The sequence below is a fragment of the Ursus maritimus genome, unplaced genomic scaffold (genome assembly GCF_017311325.1).
Source record: "Ursus maritimus isolate PB19 unplaced genomic scaffold, ASM1731132v1 scaffold_4, whole genome shotgun sequence".
NCBI classification, from domain to species: domain Eukaryota; kingdom Metazoa; phylum Chordata; class Mammalia; order Carnivora; family Ursidae; genus Ursus; species Ursus maritimus.
This window is the reverse complement of record NW_024426552.1, coordinates 37,805,648-37,828,438: the sequence shown is the minus strand read 5'-3', so window position 1 is coordinate 37,828,438 and position 22,791 is coordinate 37,805,648. Positions and strand designations below refer to the sequence as shown.

The 22,791-nt window shown below is 35.3% G+C and overlaps 1 protein-coding gene across 1 annotated transcript in view; it reads right to left on the bottom strand.

Moving 5' to 3' along the window:
• Positions 1–324: 324 nt before the first annotated feature.
• Positions 325–22,791, bottom strand: part of CHMP2B (charged multivesicular body protein 2B) — a 26,447-nt gene continuing 3,980 nt past the window's right edge. The window contains exons 2-6 of the mRNA XM_008704626.2: positions 12,687–12,778; positions 9,658–9,852; positions 5,648–5,750; positions 2,181–2,287; positions 325–1,999 (exon numbers count right to left, since the gene is read on the bottom strand). Coding sequence (XP_008702848.1) covers positions 1,889–1,999; positions 2,181–2,287; positions 5,648–5,750; positions 9,658–9,852; positions 12,687–12,778 — 608 coding nt within the window. The 3' untranslated portion in view covers positions 325–1,888. The remainder of the gene's footprint in view (positions 2,000–2,180; positions 2,288–5,647; positions 5,751–9,657; positions 9,853–12,686; positions 12,779–22,791) is intronic.

Below are 22,791 nucleotides of genomic sequence, written 5' to 3'. Positions count from 1 at the left end.
AAATCAAGGAAATCACTAAGACTTAACTGTTTAAAAATAATTATTTAAAAATGTTTATCCCCTGGAAGTTCTAGAAAAGGACTCATCAGATCAATTTCATGTGAAACCACCAATTCTTAGGCTTACTCCATTCACAAACATCAGTCCTGTATCAACTGCTAATTCTTAGAACAGACATTTGTTAAAATGTAAGGAGCAGAGTTACCTAATTTTCTTTCCAGGAAAATAATAAAAATCATTCTTTTGAAAAATTACCAGATATGCATAAAAACGTTAACTTTAGCAGAAGCCAAAAAGAGAGTAAAAGATAAGGAAAAAAAAGCGTAACAGCAATAAATCTTTATTGGAATTTTTTTTTTAACAAAATAGTTTTTAAAAACAAAAGCCCCCGCATGTAAACAAGAAAGTAAATAAAGTTAGTTGGCATCATTATGTACATCCAAGAATCAAAACAAGTTCTGGGTTAACATTCCATAATCCAGTAAAATGTTTTGACCCATCAATGGTCAAGGAAACTAATACTATCAATAATGCAACCTGATCTTTGAACATCATACAATGGTTTATGAATTATAAATGATATAGTTGAACTTTTTATTCTCACACCAATCCATCTGCCACATGTAGACTAGGCCTAAAATGGATTTGCATTGTCGGTATTAGACCAAAATGGCCATCCTCGTAAGTTGACCAGGTTACACCTATCTGACCTCCTCTACAGTTTTTATGGTGGGATATGCTAGAACCCATATATTACAACATAACTTTTTAAAATCAACCTAATCCTAAATTCTATCTCTAATCTGTAATTTCATTTTTTCTCACTTCCTATACATACATTAAATACCATAGCAACTTCACCTTGAAAAATACTGCTAATACATTAATACACATTTAGGCAATAATTTCTTACAAAGTTGTAGTTTATTTAGCAAGAAAAAATGCTATTTTTATTTTAAAATTTAGGTCAAGTATTATCAAATAGCGTTAAATTAAGAAGGATGGCTTCCATTTAGAGGGTTCAATATACACATTAATGAAGATCAAAATTAAACAGATCAAATTATATCTCACATGGGGAAATTTTTCTCAGTTCTTGGAAGAAAGACCAAAATACAGTTTTATTACTTATAAAATGTTACTAATTCAGTGTCCGTTTTTGCTGATTACATTCAATTCACTTTTGTAAGCTTTACAAAAGAGAGCCAGGATAATTTTTCTAAGAGGTCTTAATTTTGGTTTAAAATGTAAGTCTTTTCTGTCAGTTAAAATAATTTAAAAGATGTGCACAATATGTGCTGTTTAAGGCAGGTGCCAAGCACATTTTGAAAGGTAATAAACTTACCAGCTAGAATGTTCTCCCAAAGGAAAAAAAAGAAAAGAAAAGCTCACGACAGTTTTTAAGACAGAGGTTTAAACAGCACTCTTCCTTTGGGTCATTTAAAAATGATCTGGCAGCTGAACCACCTACGGTCATGCCACGCGTCACTAACAAAGGACAAGCAACAGGTACGAATTGATGATATCTTTTTAATATTTCTACAAGTCTCTTTAGTTGGTGCCTAGTGGCATTTCACAGGATTTTTGTATTCAGTGTAAAAAGAACATAAACACTAAGTAATGAATATAATTTCTCTATGCCATGCAGAAAAGAAGTCAAACATCTTACACATCACTCCTAAATAGTTCTAATTAAAATCCAAACTGTTCCCATTTTTGCATCTTTGTCATTCTTTGGTAAAAGATTCAAAATAGTCACGGGTTAGGAAACAACTGTTTGCTCGTGGTCTTCATTTTTGCAAGTAAATGTGTTTTGTAAAAGGAATTTGCACTGGGCCTGGTTTATACTAAATAATTATAAGTAAGCAAAATATTACTGTTTTTCTGACTAATCTACTCCTAAAGCTTTGAGTTGCCGCTCAATCTCTTCATCGGAGATTGTAGCCTTTGAAGTGGAGGCAGATGGTAAGCTTCGGGCAGCTGACGGAGCTTTGGCCATCTGTATTAAAGGAAGAGGGGAAAAAACGTGCATTATCAAACATTTGGGCAAGGACACAAAGGATGTGCGGCAAAGATGTTTACCATTGAAATATAAAAAGATGCATCTAAGAGCAAAGGCTAACTTAAAGTGACAAAAGTGGTAAAAACTATTTCCAACCAAGGAGAGAAGATATTCATACCTTTCCAGAGATTTCAATTCCGATTTCATCAAGAACTTGATTTACAATATCTTGGCTTTCTTCTTCATCATCAGAGCCATCAAAAATGTCATCAAGTGTGTCATTGACTTGGGGGGGAGGGGAGAAACAAAATTACAGTTACTATCAAACAGATTTCACGTTAGATTTACATTTTTAGAAGGTGGCCCAACTGTGTGTCGTATATTACTCAACGGCCAACTTAGCTGAACCAACAAACTACAGAAGTCCTCTTCAAATGTTAGTGAAGATCACTTATACATTTTTGAGTTACTAAATCTGGAGTACTTTTCATTGCAAACAATTATCCTATAATAAAACAAGTCTCTCATTTTTACAAATGTCTCTTTAATGAACAATAAAAGAAATTCACAGCTAAAGGCTTAGTTTTTAAATGTGATTCCACAAACTGTATTCACTTAGTTAGTAGCTGTTAAATCTGACCATGGAATAATAGGCAAGAATCAAATATCCTGTAAATATTACGGAGACAATTTACTCTTTTTATACCTATAATTATGTTTTCAACTTAAATTTACATTCAACATGTAGGTAGAATATTCTAACAAAGTCTAAGGTTCAATATTTTATTAAACTTGTCTAAGAATGACATCCAATTTAAACTTGCAAAGATTATTACTGTTATTATCCCTCTCTTCCTCCCTTCCCTTCCCAAAATATTTATGGAAAAGCTTCTGTATGGAAGGTGTCACGTTAGGATTATGTCTTGTTTATTTCTGAAACAAAGTGCCTAGCATGTAGTACAAAGACAATTAATGGATAGAGAAAAATGAAGACCTCAGGTAGTTTACATTTAAGTAGAAAAGAAATTAATATTCAGATTGTGGTAAATAAGATATTAAAGGGAAGAGATCAGATCCAACTGGGAGGAAGTACATGTGAGGTGGTCCTTGAATGATGCCCAGGATTTGACCAAACAGAGACGGAGTAGAATGAGCAAAGACTTGGTGGAAGACAATATAGATACACTCAAGGTAGAGTAAGTTCTTGTTATTATTTAAGGTGCATGAATGGAAAAGGTGTATATTCTGGGTCAAAGAGCTTATGTCTGATATGGGAAGAAAGATCTGGGGAATCATTTGGGATGTCCTACCCGTCCCCCTGTTTCACATGTACCTCTTAATTGCTTGTGTCCTTGCTGTAGTTAATAAAGCTTGATACTGGTTAAGATCTCTGGTTGGTATGAGCATGATTTGACAATTTGATTTTTTGTGTTAGCTCAATAGCATAAACTACATTTGGAAAAAGCTATGTTCAACAACAACAACAAAAAAAAACCCCAGAGTATCTATCATCTCTGAAGAAATAAAGCAAATGTTAAGCCTTCAATTAGAGTCTCAATTTTTCCATTTAGTACATAAATGGACAACTTTTGGAGAAAGTCATTTTACCTCTCTGGACCTCAGTGTGCTCACTGGTAAAATAAAGGGGCCTGACTTGAAAACTGTTTTTGATGATTGACATCTGGGGATTTTTATTTTGTAGTCAGCAAGAAGCCACTAAAGGAATCTCATTGGCATTCTCAGAGGTAAGTTTCTGGAAAAATAATTTAGATGCTAGTGAAGTAATAATGAGAGTGGTGAGTCTAGGTCAAAGTTTATAAGGGACTCGATGAAGAAGTAGCAGAAAAAATGAAAGAAGGGAACAGATGAGAAAGAACAGAGAGGTATAATCAGGGATTAACAAAGAAGGATGCTTTCAGAAAAGGTGTAACAAAATTAACCTTGTGTGTGTGTATGTATATACATATATATGTATATATACACACACGCACAATGTACATTTCAACTGGAAAAAGACACATCCATTTAAATCTTGAATTTATCTTTGGATGAACATACTAATGTTAATGTACTTTACTAGGTCATAGAAGAAATGAGTAATCACCAACAATTACTATCCTTTCAGACCCATTTGCAAAGTACTAAAATACAAATGAGAACTATGATTGAGTTGTGTGAACCTATTGATTCTCTTCATTATAGCTTAATGGAAAAGTTAATTCTGCTAAGATCTGCTCACACCTGTGCCATCACTGGAACTCACATAAACATGTTAGATACTGTGATCATTATATAAATGACAATTCTCACAGTCATTAAAAATTCACTAATGATGTTTCAAAAAAGTCATATTTTTCAAAGTAAAGATTCAGAGTCAAGGCTAAAGCATTTTTGATTAAGGATACACATACAATTTCATTAATTCCTAAAAGGAAAATAGATATTCTGAAATTGAATACTTGAACAGTGGTGAGTTTAGTATTCCTGGTAATTTAATTAGATACTATTTTATACAGTAAATGCCATTATATTAAAATGCTGGCAGCTAAGCAGAGCTAAAGTGGCATATCTCTATATAGCTGTAAAACAATTAGAAAATATCTTTGTGAAATAATGATGTCACTTTTGACATACCATGGTAAGTAATGACTCAATGCTGACCAGGACGCTGCAAAGGGTCACTTATTTATTAGTGACAAGTAAAGACTGGGATAGTCTTTCTGAGAAGAATCTGGTAGAACCAAAAGCCTTAGAAAACTTAATACTCTAAGAAGATTTAAGAAATTTAGTCAAAAATAATGTAGAAACATTTATCAAAGAATTAGCAAATACACAACAAATTTTAAGACAATCTTACCAACGTAAGAATGGTTCAATAAATTAAGATGGATATTTAATACTGATGTTATGCAATATTAATGCTATTAAAAAAAGACTTCAGAGAAAGTTTAGGTCATAAGTACATGCATAATATCATACTATTATATTTTTTAAAAGCAGGGTAAGGTTCAAAATTGCACATGTAATATGATTTAACTACTATAAGATACAGGAAAATACAGGAAAGACGCATATAACAGTAACTATGTCTGGGTGGTGTGATAATAGATTTTTTAAATAAATTTTGTTCCTTTGTGTTCTCCATATTTCCTCTATAAAATGCAATTAGTTTATAGTCAAAAAAGAAAACTAAACATTAAATAACTTTGGGAAGGAAAAGGAAAAAATAACAAAAGACCTCCATTATCTCTGTCTCCAATAAAAACAGAGATGATCTCTAGTATGAAAGAATCAACACAACCCTGAAACCACCAAATTCATACCAGGAAGAGTTATTTTATTCACAAGTTGGTTTTGGTCCCCTCATCAATGAAGTAAAACTGCTGGGGCCAATATGGCATAAAAATATGGCATATCATATTTTATATTTTTCCTTCCAGTAAAGTTTGATAAGATTTGAGCCTTATAGTTGGCCAATTTAAAAATACACTGAAGTTATAATATAGACATCTATTCAGAAGGTGCTGTATCACGGCTTTTTTCAACATTTGTGCTTTTATGGATTAGAATATGAGGCTGCTAGTACATAAACTTAGCTGATTCAAAGATGAAAAAACTAAATTTCATTACGAGTTATTAACTTACTCATTTCTTCAGTCATTTCCATTTTCATGTTTTCCTTCTGGAAATTCTGCATTGTTTGTAATGTCTTTTGTGGATCCATCTTCTTGTTAACTGCTTGCATTGTCTGTAAATATATGAAAAGATTCATGTTGGCTACATAAATGTGACATTTTTACTATGAAATAAGTCCAAGGAGAACATATCAAATTAGATATAGCCTTTCTAAAGATATACATACTGCCATAATCAAACATAAGACTGTTAAGTATTCTAGAAAAAAATGAAATACTCACTTGGAAACCATCTGCTTAACATTTATGTAATAAAGGGGAAAAAAAAAAAAAAAAAAAAAAAAAATTAAAAAACATTGTCAACAAAAAATCCATTGCTATTCAAATGGGAAAACTACATTTGCCTACATTGTGGCAAGCAGGTAATATCTACATTGAAAAGAATTAAAATTTAAATTTTATAAAATTTTTCATTAAGCTTTTGAGGTCTAAATTAAAAAGGATACAAAGCATACACATTTAATCCATTAACATATTTTAAACCATGGTTAAAAGAAATGAACAGAACAGAGTTTTGCAAAAATATGTGAAAAGAATTCTTACATTTTATATTCACAAGTTATTTCATTAAGAGAAATGCTATCTAGTATGGCCAAAATATTTTATACATATTATATATAAAATTTATGTATTATATACAGTTCAGTATTAAAAGACGCCATACAATATAAAACACATCAGTTTCAAAGATACCAAGCAGTCTTTTCTCATTCTGTATACAATGCTACAGCCAAAATAACCTTTAGGTATAACACTGGATTTCCCCACCCCCTCCAGCCCACACATACCTTTGAAGTGACTTTCCGTTCTTAGTATCAAAAGCCAAAATCCATAATTCACTATGAGACTAAACACCAATGAACTCTGCCTAACAAGCTAGTCTTATGGTGCACCACTTCCCTCCAGCCACACTGATCTTTCACTTCCTTAAATGTGCCATACTTTCTCTTGCCACAGGACATTTGCATATGCTGTTTCAAACTTGGACTGCTCCTCTCCATTTGTTTTCACTATCAACACTTCAGATTTCACCATTTTCCTTGGGAAGTCATCCCTGACACTCTGATTAGAATAGATACCCCTGTTAAATCCCACTCACTATAGATGAAATTATTTATTGATGTAAATTATATTACTTCACTTGCAACTTACAGTATTGATGCAACAAATACGAATAACAATGATAATAATGATAATAAAGCAGTAAATGCCTATATAGTCTTAATTATGTGCCAGACACTGTTCTAAGCGCTTTACATATAATAACATTTAAAGTTAAAAGACATTTACTTAAAACTGACAAATTTTTCACGTGCTAGGTGCCACCATTTTCCCTATATTAAAAATGGAGAATGAAGGCACAGAAGGGCAAAATAACTCGCCAAAAGTCACAAAGCTAATGAATTGAAGTGAGATTTGAACTCAAGTAATCTGGTCCAGAACGTATGTTCCTAATCACCACACTAAATTACCTCTCAAATGGACTGTTTTTGAAATAGACCGTATGGGGCGCCTGGTGGTTCAGCTGGTTAAGCATCCAACTCTCAATTTTAAGTCAGGTCATGATCTCATCAGGGTCCTGGGACTGAGCCCCGCATTGGACTCCAAGCTCAGCATGGAGTCTCCTTGTCCTTTTCCCTCTGCTCCTCCTCCCACTCTCTTTCTCTCTCTCAAACAAATAAATAAAATCTGAAATAGACTGTACAGTTTAAACCCTTGCCTGGTTTTGCTTTCCACTTCATCCCCTCATTTGCTATACTTCCTACCTACAGGGTCTAAACAAATATTTGCTGAATTAATACATTTCTAAAAAGATTAAGTGAAAATCCCAGTTCACATATCTCTATATGGCAGGCCCATATTCGGTACCTTTTCCTGCCTACCACCTGCAAAAAAAATTGCAAACTAAGTAGTTGTCCCCTTCACATTACTGAAAGGTTACCATCTCAAGTATGTGATCATCACATATGATCTTTTCCTAAATTAGATGTTTAGTTCTGTCCGTTTGTGAAAGAAAAAAGGAAAACAAAAGTTTTTGCCCTTACCTGTGTATTTTTCACTGTAAAATAACAACAATCCATCAAGAGTAAATTAACTGACAGAACAAAACTAATATTGAAACTTCCTCTACTTTTTTGAAACTTCCTCTATTTTTTTTAAAGAACATAATGTGTCACTGCACTTATATCTATGATGGATAAATTCTATTTCCATGTGCTCTGTAATCTAAAACACAACTATAGTTGTTCCTCATTATTTCTGGATTCCATATTTGTGGATGTGCCTACTCACTAAAATGTATTTGTAATCTCAAACCAATACTCACAGAGCTTTTGTGTTCCTCTGTGGACCCGCAGAGGAGAGCAAAAAATGTGAGTTGCCCAACATGCTTGTTTCCAGCTCGTGTCAAACAAGATGACATTCTGCCTTCTTGTTTCAACTCATACTGTAAACAAGTGTCCTTATTGTGGTCAACTTAGTGCCACATTTTTGTACCCTTTGTTGGTGATTTTGCCATTATTAAGATGGCCCCAACCACAGTACTAAAGTGTTGGGTAGTGTTCCTAAGTGCACAAAACTACGATGTGTTCATGGAGAAAATACATGTTAGCTTTGATTAGGCATGAGTTCAATGTTAATGAATCAACACTTATTAACTACGGTGTCTTTCAACAGAAACACATAAAACAACATTAGGTAAAAGCTGGTTGACAAAAAGGTTGTGACCAAAGGCTCACAGGAACCTAACCCTGTACTTCCCCTAGGAGCAATGGTTCGATATTCACTAATGGAGTGTTCCCAACCTAACATAACATTAACTACTTCAAATAATGAGAATCAATTGTATATACCATTTTTCCAATATGAACCTCCTCCTACTTTCTCTTCTCTGTGGCTTTTTCTTTTGGTCTTCATATTCATACTCCTCCTTCCTTATCTTTAACACCTAATGGTATTTTTAAGACCTAGGTCTTCTGCAAAGTCTTTCAGATCATTCAATTCAAAGATCTGTGCAGTTCACAGAAACTTAGCACAAACTGATGTATGTAGTAGGTCGTCTCCCTGTCAGATATAGCTTAACCTCCCTGCTCTCTACCCCCACTCCATCCCCAACTGAACTAAAAAATCTGTGAGAGCAGGGCCTTTGTCTTAAATGTCTTCTTATTCCTTATAGTACTTCATATGCAATAATTGAGGGACTCATTATTTATTAAAAAATCAAAAAGCCTGGGTGGCTCAGTTGGTTAAGCATCCAACTCTTGATTTCAGCTGGGGCGATGATCTCAGGGTCGTGAGGTCAAGCCCCACATCCATGCTGAGTGTGGAGCCTCCTTAAGATTCTCTCTCTCCTTCTCCTTCTCCCTCTCTCCTCCACCCCACCCATGAGCTCTCTCTCTCTCTAAAAAAAGCTCAGTCTTTTAAACTCTATAGTAAAAACATTTATTTTATATAAAGACTATAAGTTAAGCATAATTAACTGATAAATCCTTCTGACAGAAATCATGTGTCCTTCTGACACATACATGAAAATGAATCAAGAGCAAATTATTACTCAGAAGTAATTAAAACTTATAGCTTAATGAAATAAGACCAAAAGTCTTTTGAAAATTTAAGGGAAAAAAGCAAACAACACTTAAGTCAATTTAAAAAATTTAGAAGTTACACGTGACCTTGGAAAAATCAAAATGTCCTGAAACAAGAAACGTTATAGTAAAACAAATCAATAAAGAATCTATGTACATCTGAAACTAATATAATACTGTAAGGTAACTATAGTTCAACTAAAAAATCCAGAAGTAGTTATCTGGATTATCTAGTATTGTAACTCCTTTTACTAAATATTACACAGATTCTGCACCATATATACATCAGAAGGTACTTTTAAATCTGATTTGAATACTGACACTTAAATGTCTTAGATAAAACTATAAATGTACGGATATAAAGGTTCCCACTTACTTTTGCGGTAGTAGACATTGCTCCCGCCATCTTCATCTGGGAATTCATCACTTTCGTTTGTGTCGACATAGAAGTGACTTTTGAACTTACAGCAAAAGTTCTTGTTTTCTGTTTCCGTAGATGCACAAGCTGTTTGGCTAAAACTCTGCAAGCTTCTTTATTACCAATCTTAGCCATTTTCTTAATTTCTAATTCCTAAGAAAGGAAATAAAAAGAAGGGAATAAAATCATTAATAGGTAGTCCCTAATGATTTACTTCAGGAAAAAAATCAAACTCACATCATATACCCTTTTCTCCCCGATCATGAAGAGAGGAAGAGGCAATCATAAAGTCACAGAAAAAAAAAAAAGTTAATTTGAGAGGGCAATTTATTCCACATGTTTACACAGGAAAGACAGAATTTGTACATTCATCCACAAATACAAAGCAAGTCTATGGTATTTACAAAGAGTCCAAAAGAAAATAAAAAACCTCAACCCAAAAGTCAGTAGGAAAAAGGAAAAAAAAAAAAAAAAGAGTTGGTGGGATAGAGCAAAAAGAGCGCAGTGGTAGATTATATAGAGAATAATACAGACAATTACATTAAGTGAGAAGGTTCACCTAACACCTCAGTAAAAGACAGGACGTCATTTTAGGTAAGAACATAAACTGTACTATATGCTATGTCAAGAAACCAACTTTAATTAGAAAAACTAAGCTAAGGGGTGCCTGGGTGGCTCAGTCATTAAGCGTTTGCCTTCAGCTCAGGGTATGATCCTGCGGTTCTGGGATCGAGCCCCACGTCAGGCTCCTCCGCTGGGAGCCTGCTTCTTTCTCTCTCACTCCCCCTGCTTGTGTTCCCTCTCTCGCTGGCTGTCTCTATCTCTGTCAAATGAATAAATAAAATCTTTAAAAAAAAAAAAAAAAGAAAAAAACTAAGCTAAGTAAAAGGATAGAAAATATATCCCATATAATTACTTAGCTAAAATCTGAAAACCTGGAGTATGTACATTAACATCAGATAAAACAAAAAACAAAAAACCCCTTGAGAACAAGGACTACTACCAGAAATAAAAAGGGGCATTCATAATGACAAAGAAATCAATATATAATGATGTTAAAACAATCCTATATGTGCATGCACCTAAGAACAGCACTTCAACATATGTGAAGCACAACTGACAGAACTGAAAGGAGACACAAATACACAATTAGCATGAGGAATATCAACAACTCCTCTCTCCAGTACATTGCTATAATTGTTACAGCAAGTAGACAGAGAATCTGTAATGATACAGATGTATAAAAAATACTATCAACTTCACCTAACCAACATTTATAAAAACTCCATCACCAACAGCAGAATACTTTTTTTTTATAGATACACACTAGAAAATCACCAAAACATATCATATTTTGCTCAGAAAACAAGACTCAATAAATTAAAGAGGACTGAAATCATACAAAGTATGTTCTCTAACCACAGTGAAATTAAACTGGAAATCAGTAAGGAAGAGGAAGGAATATCATAAATAAGGAGAAATTAACGTGGTTCTAAATAAGTCATGGGTTGGAAAAATCTCAGGAAAAATAAGATATTTTGACTTAAGAAAATGAAAATGCAACATATCAAAATGTATGGGTTACAGTTAAAACAGTTCTTAGAGGGAAATTTATAGCATTAAAGCTTGTATTAGAAAAAGATAAATATCTCACAAGCTTCACAATTATCATATGGTTTCACTTACATGTGGAACATAAGGAATGGCACAGAGGACATTAGGAGAAGGAAGGGAAAAATGAAGGGGGGGAACCAGAGGGGGAGACGAAACATGAGAGACTATGGACTCCTGGAAACAAACTGAGGGTTTCAGAGGGGCGGGGGGTGGAAGATGGGTTAGTCCGGTGATGGGTATTAAGGAAGGCACGTATTGCATGGAGCACTGGGTGTCATACGCAAACAATGAATCATGGAACGCTACGTCAAAAATTGATGTACTGTATGGTGACTAACATAACATAATTAAATAAAAAGAAAAAAGAAAAAGATAAATACTTCGCAAGCTTCAAAATTGAGAGAGTAGAAAAAAGAAGAGTAAGTACAACAGTAAATACAAGGAAAAAATAATATAAACAATAAAAGAAATCTATATAGTGGGAAAGAAAAAATATAGAAAATTAATGAAATCCAAAGCTTTTTTTCATAAGAGATTGCTCAAATTGATAGTCCATTAGCCAGATAGGATGGGGGGGGGAAATGAAACAAAAAGAATACACGAATTACAAAGATTAGGAATGCAAAGGAAGGATCATTTCATATGCTAAAGATGTTGAAGGATAATATGGGAATATTATGAATAATAGGTCATTACATTTTAAAATTTAGTAGACATGGACAAATCACTTGACAGATGTTAACTACCAAAGCTCATTTAAAAAGACAGGTATCCTGATCCATTCTGTATCTGTTGTTTTTTCTAAAAATTGAATCTGTAGTTTAAAAACCTATCCACAAAGAAAGTTCCCTCCCAATGGCTTTACTGATGAATCCTATCAGACATTTAAGGAAGAAATACACAAACTCTTCCAGTAAAGTAAGAGTAAGAGAAACCAACTCATGCTTCAAAGTCAACATCACTCAGATGTCAAAACCAAATAAAGACACTGCATGAAAAGATAACTGCGAATCAGTATCTTTCACGAACATCAAATATTCTTAACAAAATTTCAGCATACTGAAAAAAATTTTTTAAAAAAAACCATGTTATTACCAATGGAGCTTATTCCACTCTATGTGTTTCTATTCATGACTTCTACAAACTGAAGAATAATTTGATTTTATAATCAGCAGAATAACACAGAATCCTGATAAAAGTAAGCAGAATGACACAAACAAAGGTAAGCAGAGAATGCAGGAAGACATTAAATGCCATTTCTTAGTAAATCACTTACCACCTGCCATGTGTCTTTTTCTTAGTTAGCTAATTATTCCAACACTAATTTCCAAATTTGTTTGAAAAGTTAAACTGAAATTTAATGTTCTACTTACCAGCTGTTTTTCTTGTTTCTCTAAAGCTGCTCGATCTCTGATTATAGCCCTCTGTGTACCTCGTAATTCTCGATTCTGTTCTTTTATTACATCTAAGAGAACCACAAAAGAAACCTAAATGTATGAATTCCAAAATCTTTTTCAATACCATTTGAAATATTAGACTTGGAGATCTTAATAAAAAAAAAGAAATCTTGATTTATTAGATGTTAAAATTTTTTCATTCACTATATTAAAAAATTAGTCAAATATTAATACTTGGATTATAAATATTAATTATACAAATTACAAAAGATTAAGTGCAGATATGCTATAGTCAGAGGTTTAACCAAAAGTATATATAAATCACAATAAAATATTCCCTTAGAGAACTGATAGTATGCAATGCTTTATGTGGTACATATATATGTCTGTCTGTCTCTCTTTCTCTCTCTCTCTCTCTCTCTCACACACACACACACACACACACACACACACACACTTTTCATCTCTTTTTACTCCAGTACTGTATGAAATTCCAGGAAGGAAGACAGATCATGTGTTTATTAAATCCTTTTTTCTACACTAAGTCATCATAACAGAGTAAAGCAGCAGAACTTCCAATGAGGCAGACCTGGATTTGAATCCTCCCTCTGCCACTGGATCATTATATGATGATATCTTGGCAAAATCAGTATTCTAAATTTCAGGTTTCTTATTCATAAAATAAGGATAGTTGCTAAGGTGTAAATAACATACATAATTGCCCTGATATACTATTAAATTTCCACTCAATGTTTTTCTAACTTAATTCATTTGGATTCATTAGTTCCCATCTTTTGAAGAAATAAAGTATTAGTCTAGGCCTGATGGACCACAATTTGAGTTAGTTGTTACTAAACAGTAATTTCTTCAAAAATCACATATATTGATGGTAACTCTTGCCAAAACTGATGTCTCATTATCAGGAATCTTGCTCAGTGCTGTACATATAAATATCCACACTAATGCTATGGAGTTGATTTTTCTATTATTTTATATTTAAAGAAAATGGAGTGTTCGGAAGTTTAAATAACTTGCCCAAGGTCACAAGGAAGTAAGCAGTAATGCCAGATTTGGATCCAAGTATTCTGCCTTCTGAATCAGTAATCTTAATCACTTCATTAGAGTACCTTTCTAGTGAAGAGGTAGATTTAAAAACAATAGTAACAACAGAAAGAACAGTCTCTTCATCAAATGGCATTGGGACAACAGGATGTCCACATGAAAAAAATGGACCCCTACATCACAGTGTATATAAAAATTAACTAGGGGCACCTGGGTGGCTCCGTCAGTTAGGGTCCAACTCTTAATTTGAGCTCAGGTCATGATCTCGAGGTCATGACATTAAGCCCGCACCGAGTCAGCTTGAGATTCTCTCCCTCTCCTTCTGTCCCTCCCACTGTTCTCATGCCCATGCACTCTAAATAAATAAATAAATAAATAAATAAATAAATAAATAAATAAATAAATTTTTAAAAGATTAACTAAAAAAAAGATTAATGACCCAAATATAAAAACTAAAATCAAGCAATTCTTAGAAGAATACATAGGAGTAAATCTGCATGATCTGGGATTTGGCAATAGATTCTTAGATATGACTCTAAAAGCATGAGCAACAAAAGAAAAAAGTAGACAAAATGGACTTCATGAAACTTAAAGGCTGTACATCAAAGGACATCATCAAGTGGAAAGATATTCCACAAAAGGAAGAAAATATATACAAACTATATATATATATGGTAAGCGTCTAGTATCTAGAATACATAAAGAACTCTTAAAACTCAAAAACAAGACAATCTAATTAAAAATGGTTGAAGGACCTGAATAGACACTTATGCAAAAGAGATACAGAAATGGCCAATAAACACAAAAAGAAGACGCTCAACATCATTAGTCATAAGGGAAATGAGAGATACTTCACACCCACCAGAATGGCTATAATCAAAAACAAAAATGGAAAATAACAAGTGTTAATAAGCATGTGAAGACTGGTATCCTTATATACTGCTGGTAGGAATGTAAATTGTTTCAGACACCGTGGATAACAATTTGGTGGTTCCTCAAAGATAAACATAAAATTACCATATGATGCAGCAATTCCACTTCTAGGCATAAGAGAGATGGAATATAAAAATGAAGTATTCATACATACTACAACATGAATAAAACTCAAACATACTATACTTAGTGAAAGAAGCCAGATATAAATGGTCACATTTTATGATTATGTTCATATGAAATATCAGAATAGATACATCCAGAAAGACAGAAAGCAGACTGGCAGTTGCCAGGGGTTGGGGAGAGAGGAGAACGCTGAGCACTGCTTTACCTGTACAGGATTTCACTGTGAGGTGATGATGTTTCGGAACTAGAGGTGGTGGTTATACACCAATGTGAAAACACTAAATGCCGCTGAACTGTTGTTCGCTTTAAAATGGTTAATGTTATGTGAATTTCACCTCAAATAATACAACAACAGAGCCAACGCCCATTATCCTTTTACTGATGGAACATCACAACCTTGTCTTTACACATTTCTGTGTATAACAACTTTACTCAGAATAAAGATAACTAATTATATTGAGGAATAGGCAGTATACTAAGAGGTTCACAACAACCACAAAAGTAAGTACTATTATCTCTCTTATCTCAGAGAAGGGAATTGACATTCCGTGAGGTAATCTGCCCAAGAAACAGTGCTAGGATTCATATACAGACGGTCTGATTCCAGGGCCTCTGATTAACAACCGTATTATTCCGTGAAGCCTTTTAGGCAAACAAGAAATAAAGTTATCAGAGACATAATCCTTATAAATACAGATCTGCATCAGCAAAAATATACAATTTTAAAACAGAAGGAAAAACATTTCAAGTCATTATATAAAATATAACTAATCAACTACAATGACTTTCTGAGTAAAAGTTAAGCTGTCAGAATTCCTCCTGACAAGACATCTATTTCCCCTCCTTTGACTCTGTTTCTCAATGAAGTTATACTGGTGGACAGCTCATGCTCAGGACTTTCTAGAGATGTACTCTATACGTTCTTTAAATATAGGAATAGGAAACCATACCATATATATAAGAGCAATGGGGGGGGGTGTCTTCCCCCCCCCACTTACTTTCTTCTGGATGGGTAACACATTTCACTTATAAAGACAGAAGAAATGTTCCAGAGACAAATATATTTAGGAAATGTTAAAGTTGAAAAAAACTGAACAGATTTGCTTCAAGGCCTCTAAGACTGTTTAATATATGAATATGCACTGTCAATCCTTAAGGGGGGAATACATTATAGATTATTTCCCAAATTAATTACTTACCTTATTTTTAAAAGATTTATTTATTTATTTATTTATTTGAGAGTGAGAGAGTGCGCGAGAGAGCACGTGTGCACACACATAAACAGAAGGAGGGACATAGGGAGAGGGAGACAAGCAGACTCCCTGCTGAGTGGGGAGCCCAACGTGGGTCTTGACCCCAGAACATTGACATCATGACCTGAGCCAAAATCAAGAGTCAGATGCTTAACTAACTGAGCCACTCAAGTGCCCTTTATTTCCCAAATTTATTAAGTCAAGGGTCCCTTTTAAGAAATCTCTATTAACATTCCATGGAGCACTGGCTGGCATTCTATTGTCACAATTTATTAGTTTCCTAGGGCTGTTATAACAAATACCATAGACTCGATAGTTTAAACAACAGAAACTAATTTTCTCATAGATCTGGAAGCTCAAAAGTCCAATATGAAGGTGCTGGCACGTCTGGTTTTTCCTGTGGCCTCTCACTTTAGCCTGTAGAGGGCTGCCTTCTTGCTGTGTCTTCACATGGCCTTTTCTCTGAGTGTGCCCATCCCTGGTGCCTTCCTCTTCTTATAAGGTCACCCTCCTATTGGATAAGGTCTATACCCTCATAACCTCATTTAACCTCAATTACCTCTTTACATACCCTCTCTCCAAATATAGTCACATTAGGGTTGAGGACTTTAACGTATGAATTTTGTGGGCATACAATTCAGTCCACACAGTGCACAGTATCTTTTCTCTGACATCTGTAGACACTGAACAGCAAAGCTCTCATTTCCCTAGACTTAAAAGCAATCATCAGCCTTTTCATTCTCAACATTCCCAATTTTCTTCTTTTGAACTTAGTACACTATCTTGCCAGAGCCAATGAATTGGTACAAAAACACTGGCCACTTACCCTACTGTTTCAACAGAAAATATGTTATATATTTAAAACTATGAAATTACAAATGAACTTTTGGAGTATAACATCTTTGTGTACTGACAACTTCCTAAACTCAACTAGTATGAAATGAAATGGTAATAATGAGATAGTGATGAGGGTCTTTTAAAGCCTTAGGAGTACAGAAGTGAAGCCACCATATTGGCAAGTTAAATTGTGATCAGATAATTGACACAGATGCAAAGCAATTGCAGAAAGCCTTGACTGCTAAGATCTAAAAATCCATCAATATATACTTATTCATTATTAGAATGGTATAATATATAATAAGAAGTATATGTTTGATCTTTGTCTTGAGTTCCTGGCACAGAGCTCCTAAAACCCTTGAGATTTCTTTAGTGGTAGGAATATTATTTAACTCAAGAAGGGGGACCCCTAGATAGTTTCTGGAGGGGGCTGGTGACCAGAAAGACCAAATGCTTGAATAGAGGGTAGGAAGTTCAGCCCCACCCCCTGGCCTCAGAAGAAGGGAATGGAACTGAAGACTGGGTGATAAAAACTCCTGAATAAAGAGATGAGGAGAGCTTCTGGGTTGGTGAACATACTGATGTGCGGCATGCCTGAAAAGAGCAGGAAAGCTCTGGGCCACTTAGAGCCGCTAAAACCTTGCTTCCATTTGGCTATTCCTGAGTTCTACGGGTTGTCCTAGCAAATTATCAAACTGTGGGGGAGGTTATGGGGACTCTATAATTCACAGCTGGTTAGTCAGAAGTACTGGTGGCCAACTGGGACTTGTGACTGGCATCTAGCATGAGGACAGTCTTGTAGGCCTGAGCCCTGAACCTGCGGCGCCTGTGCTAACTCCACAGTGTTAGGACTGACTTTTTAGACACACCAGTTGATGTCTGAGAATCAGAGAGTAGAAAATAGATACAGCCATCTTTGTTGGGAAAACACATATCATGACATGAAATTTTACCAAAACATGTACCTTAATCAAAATAGTTTTACTTCCCTTTTCTTAATTTTATGTAACTATATGTACCATAACTGTCACTGTATATTAGAGAAAGAAAAATAAAGAAAATTAACTACTGCATATTCCATAGCCCCATAGTTAATAGGCCTATTAATATTTAAACAGTTCTAAGCTATAAACTGAGAGCATCTAACGTTGCATACTAAAATATAGACATAACACTTTAAAACATATTATGGTAAGTAAGAAAAGACAGTAGAACGTTTTCTTCATATAAGATAGGCATATCCTATGAAACAAACAAATTACTCTAACTTAAAAAAAAATCCCTATGTTAAAGCCACATTTAATGGTTTGGTCTTCTAGATAATTCAGAGGGACTAATATGAGAATGGTTCTGAGACACTTTTAATGTTTTTAGGCCAACTTTATTTTTCATTATATTTATTTTTTGGCAGGTTTGATTTCCTCCCAAGATTACAAGCCCTTTAAGAGCAAGGAGCACATGTATTTTATTTATTTGTATTCCCACCACACTTCATGCCAACTACTACCTCAAAATAGTATACTTAGCAGTGATCTACGGGAGTACAAACATACTGAAATGTAAAAGAATGTGCCTTACAGGCATAGTTAATACATTTCTTTAAAATGTATAATAAACTCTATTGGTTACCAAAAAAGATGGTTGATAACTTAACCATGAACCTTAACTTTGATAGATCTCTTTATACAGTGGAAAATGGAGTACTGAAATAACCAGATATTTCCCTTACAATTTTCTGCTTTCCCTTTTCTTCATTCTGAGTCAAGACAATGACAGAAACATGTACGGGGCATTGCTGACATCTAGGAGATACAGCGCTTGGCTCCTGTCCATCCCTGCTTTCTTCTCTAGGCAAAAGAATATGCCCAAATTTTTATATTCCAGCACTTCATCTACCGTTTGGGGTTGCTGTGAAGCACTTCAAAATAGGTAGTAATAAAGAATTTTCACATCGTGAAAATGGCAATGGTACACAGTTGTGACTCTGGTATGTCCTCTTTGCTACTGTACTGTGAGGTAAAAAAGGGTCTGGAGGCCACCCCAACCACCACCCTCTTCTCACCCATACCCAGCACAACACTTAGAGAAGGCCACCCAAGCCAGCTCCACTGTAGGCATTAAAAGCCTATCTCAAGGGGCACCTGGGTGGCTCAGTCATTAAGCGTCTGCCTTCAGTTCACGTCATGATCCCAGGGTCCTGGGATCCAGCCCCACATTGAGCCCTGCCCCACATGGGGCTCCCTGCTCAGCGGGAAGCCTGCTTCTCCCTCTCCCACTCCCCCTGCTTGTGTTCCCTCTCTCACTGTCTATCAAATAAATAAAATCTTATTAAAAAAACAAAAAGGCTATCTGAAGCCTTTCAGGCTCTTTTTACTGAATGAAATATACATGTATGCACTAGAGTGATCACAAACTTAAATTTTGGACTTAAGACGATACAGACAGAAAAGGTCATTCTGCTCTCCTTAGTTCTGAGTCAATAAGGTCTATCTGCTTACAGAAAAAAAAAAAAAAGTCAAAAAATAAAAATAAAAACAAAAGGGGCCTCCATGTGGTCCAGCCTAGCTTACTAGAACTCTCTTCTGGGGTTTGAGGCTAGGCCCCAACTTGAATTATGGCTGTCCTTCCAGACCCTGCTTATTTATATACAATTTGCACGCTGAAGGATTAAAGCAAAAACTAATTATCAACTCTAAAAAGAGGCATTCATTAATTTGTTGAGTTATATTTTAAATATGTTTAGGGGAAAAGGAGGTGGCCTGTCTCAAGCTTACAGCATAGTTCAGGTTATTGCCCCAGGAGCCCTGAGGCACTGGTCTACTAGACAGCAGCCACTCTACCATATACTGGGTTTTGTGCTGTACTGTAAGGTCTTGTTTATTATAAGGTCAATACAGAAATTTTAGTCTAATATATATTTTCTGCTTCTAAATGTGTTTCTTTAAAGAAAAAAAAAATCATTTTGATCCATGCATTTTTATTGCCTACCAGTTGTCCTAAATCTAGTGATCACATGGATTGAAATAGGAGCACAGAGTAAATAAGGCACATCATGCTTTACCATTTTTCATGGTAGCTTTGGAGATCAAGACCTGAGGAGACAGGGAGCTTCTCCTTCAGACATCACCTGCAATCTCTGCAGCAGCTGGGAGTGGAAGTGGTGGGTCTGCAGCCCTGGGATGGCAGGATAACAGGTATTACCTACATCCTGGTCCTTACTCAACAGAAGAACCACCTGTGTGAAGGGGGTGTAGTAGAGCTCACCAAACAGTGAAGAGGAAAGGAGTCCTGGCTAGGTGGGGATGTACCACCTTCTTGGGTGGATGTGGAGAAAAAAAACTGCAAATGGTACAAACTCAAAAGTTAAGGGATAAGAAAGAAACATTTAAGGTCAGTTCCTAGAAAATGCTGGCTCTGGGAACCAAAGGTACTGAGAGGCAGAGGTAAATGACAATGAGAGAATGGGTGCGGGAGGAATCAGAATTTGATATGCGAGCAAATCTGTTTCTCGGGTTTGAAAACTGTATAGCAAAAAATCAGGGAGAAATGGCATCAGCTTCATTAGCCCGTTTTGATACATGCTAAAGAAAAAATAAGAACAAAAAACAACTATGGGAAACTGGACTGTGGAGGATTGTGCCAACAGATTTCTTCTACATACGATCCTGGGAGCCAACCATCCATTTAAAAACTAGGTTGAAGTTGAAAAACTCAGCAGGGCTGTCTTGGAAGGAGGAGGTGGAATACTAAAGAGAAAACAGGAGTCTAGCCGTATGGTAGCATAAAAGGAATGCTGCCCTTTGCCCCCCAGTAAAATCTCAAGTCACTCGAATACTGAGAAATTCATTCAGATTAATTTATTAGTAAAATATCAGTGTTTTCAAAAGCTGAAGGAAGGTCTTCATAGGGGCTATGGGTCAGTAGATCTTTAGGTCTCATTTGGTCCTCAAAGACAGGCTTTGGTACCATCATCAATAACAGCTTCAGTTCAGAAAACTGTGAAAGAGCATTTTCTCACTTAGGTAAGAACAAGAGGGAAAGATCCTATGAAAGCAAAGTGTCACAGACCTATGGACTTGAAGGCAGAAAACAGTAGCATGAAAAGAAATACCAGTCTCTGGGGTCATGCTAGGGATGCAGAAATACAAAGGGGAGACATTTTCCTACAGAAATATCCATGGATGGTATCCATCCATCTCTATACCAAAAAGTATGGAGAACTTTAACTCAGAAAAATGCTCAGAAGAGAGTTCTGTGCTTCTGAATCCCATATTCAATGACTTTTCTTTGGTGTGCCAAATGTAGGGGCCAAAGAATGTAGGGGCCAAACAGCAAGTAAAATTTGAGTTTTTAAATATTCAGAATAATAAGCACTAAGGGAACACACAGCAACCTAGGAAAGATCTAGGTATTATAGGTAGCACCAGGCAGTTCCATCTTATTTGGTAGAAAGCAGAAAAGTTCTGGAGGGGATTCAGTTTATATAGATGGCAGATTTTACTCTCTCTTAAGATATCACAGATGTGTCAACCTATCCTTTGACAGGAGCTTTATCCCAAGTTAGTCAAAACTTCAGATTCTGAACTCCGGAGTACTAGCGTACATGGATACAATCCCACTAATGCAAAACCAAGAAGCTTGCTCCTCTTCTGTCAGTAGGATTCCTCAAAGTATGTCTAAACTTGCAGGTTGGTGGCAATGATATACGGATATAGACTATAAGCTCTGGATCCTGGAAACACTACTTTTGGGTAGTAAATACTGTTATTTTGAATTTTTATCTCTAAATCATAAACTGCTGCAGAGATACATTCATGTATGCTGAAGAGACTACCACCTTGCATTAATGCAACGTAGGAAAAACTCTGAATAAACATAATCCAACTTTGGAAGTGCACAAGGATCTACTTTAGTTCCAGTGAATGCAAGTCAGAAAGCAGAGGCTAAAAAATAAGAATACAGGCGTGAGATACTTAACACACTTTGAGGAGGCATCAGAGAAGAATTCTCAGAGAAGAAAAACTCCTGACATAGTGCAAGTTATCCAGAGGAAGGAAAAAGAGGGTTCTATGCATAAGGACATCATAAGCAAAAATATGTCAGAGAGAGAAAGAGTGTGGTATGGTATGTACTGATGAATATGAGAACAATACTGCTGGACAGTAATATGTTCAGGGACATGACAAGAAAAACAAGGACCAGATCAGGGAGGGCTGTATGTGCCTTATTAAAGAGCTCTCGTTGATCCTGTTGGTACCAACGAATATAATTAAGGGGTTTTCACTGAGAAGTAGCATAGTCTGATTTGGGTTTCAGGTACATCAAATCACAAAGCAACTCTGTAGATGAACAATTTAAGGGCTATGACGCTACAGGAAAGAAAAGCAGAAAGGTGATGTAATAAAGTGCAAGAAAAATGGGATCTGAATTACAGCAGGAGTTGCAGTGGAAAATCATGTGTGTCAAATACTTAAGAGGTAACAGGAACAAAACTTGGTAATTAATTAAAGGTAGGAGGCAAAATCAAGACCTGCCAACATTGGAAGAGCAGACTCAGGAAAGGAACGGACTTAAAAGGAGATGGTGATGAATTCTGTTTGGAATCTTCAATTTGCGGTACTTTGGGAACTCTAGGTGGAGATACTCAGCAAATTGCTGGTCTGAAACTCAGAAAAATATAACTAGAAATACAAATTTGGGACCCATCAGCATGTAGGTAATAAGTAAAATAATAAGACTTTGGATAAGATCATGCAGGGAAAGAGTGTACAGTTAGAAAAGTGCAGCCCAAGATGGAACCAAGAAGAACACTAACATTTAGGGAGCAGGGTTAAAAAAAAAAAAAAAAGAAGGAAGGAAGGAAGGAAGGA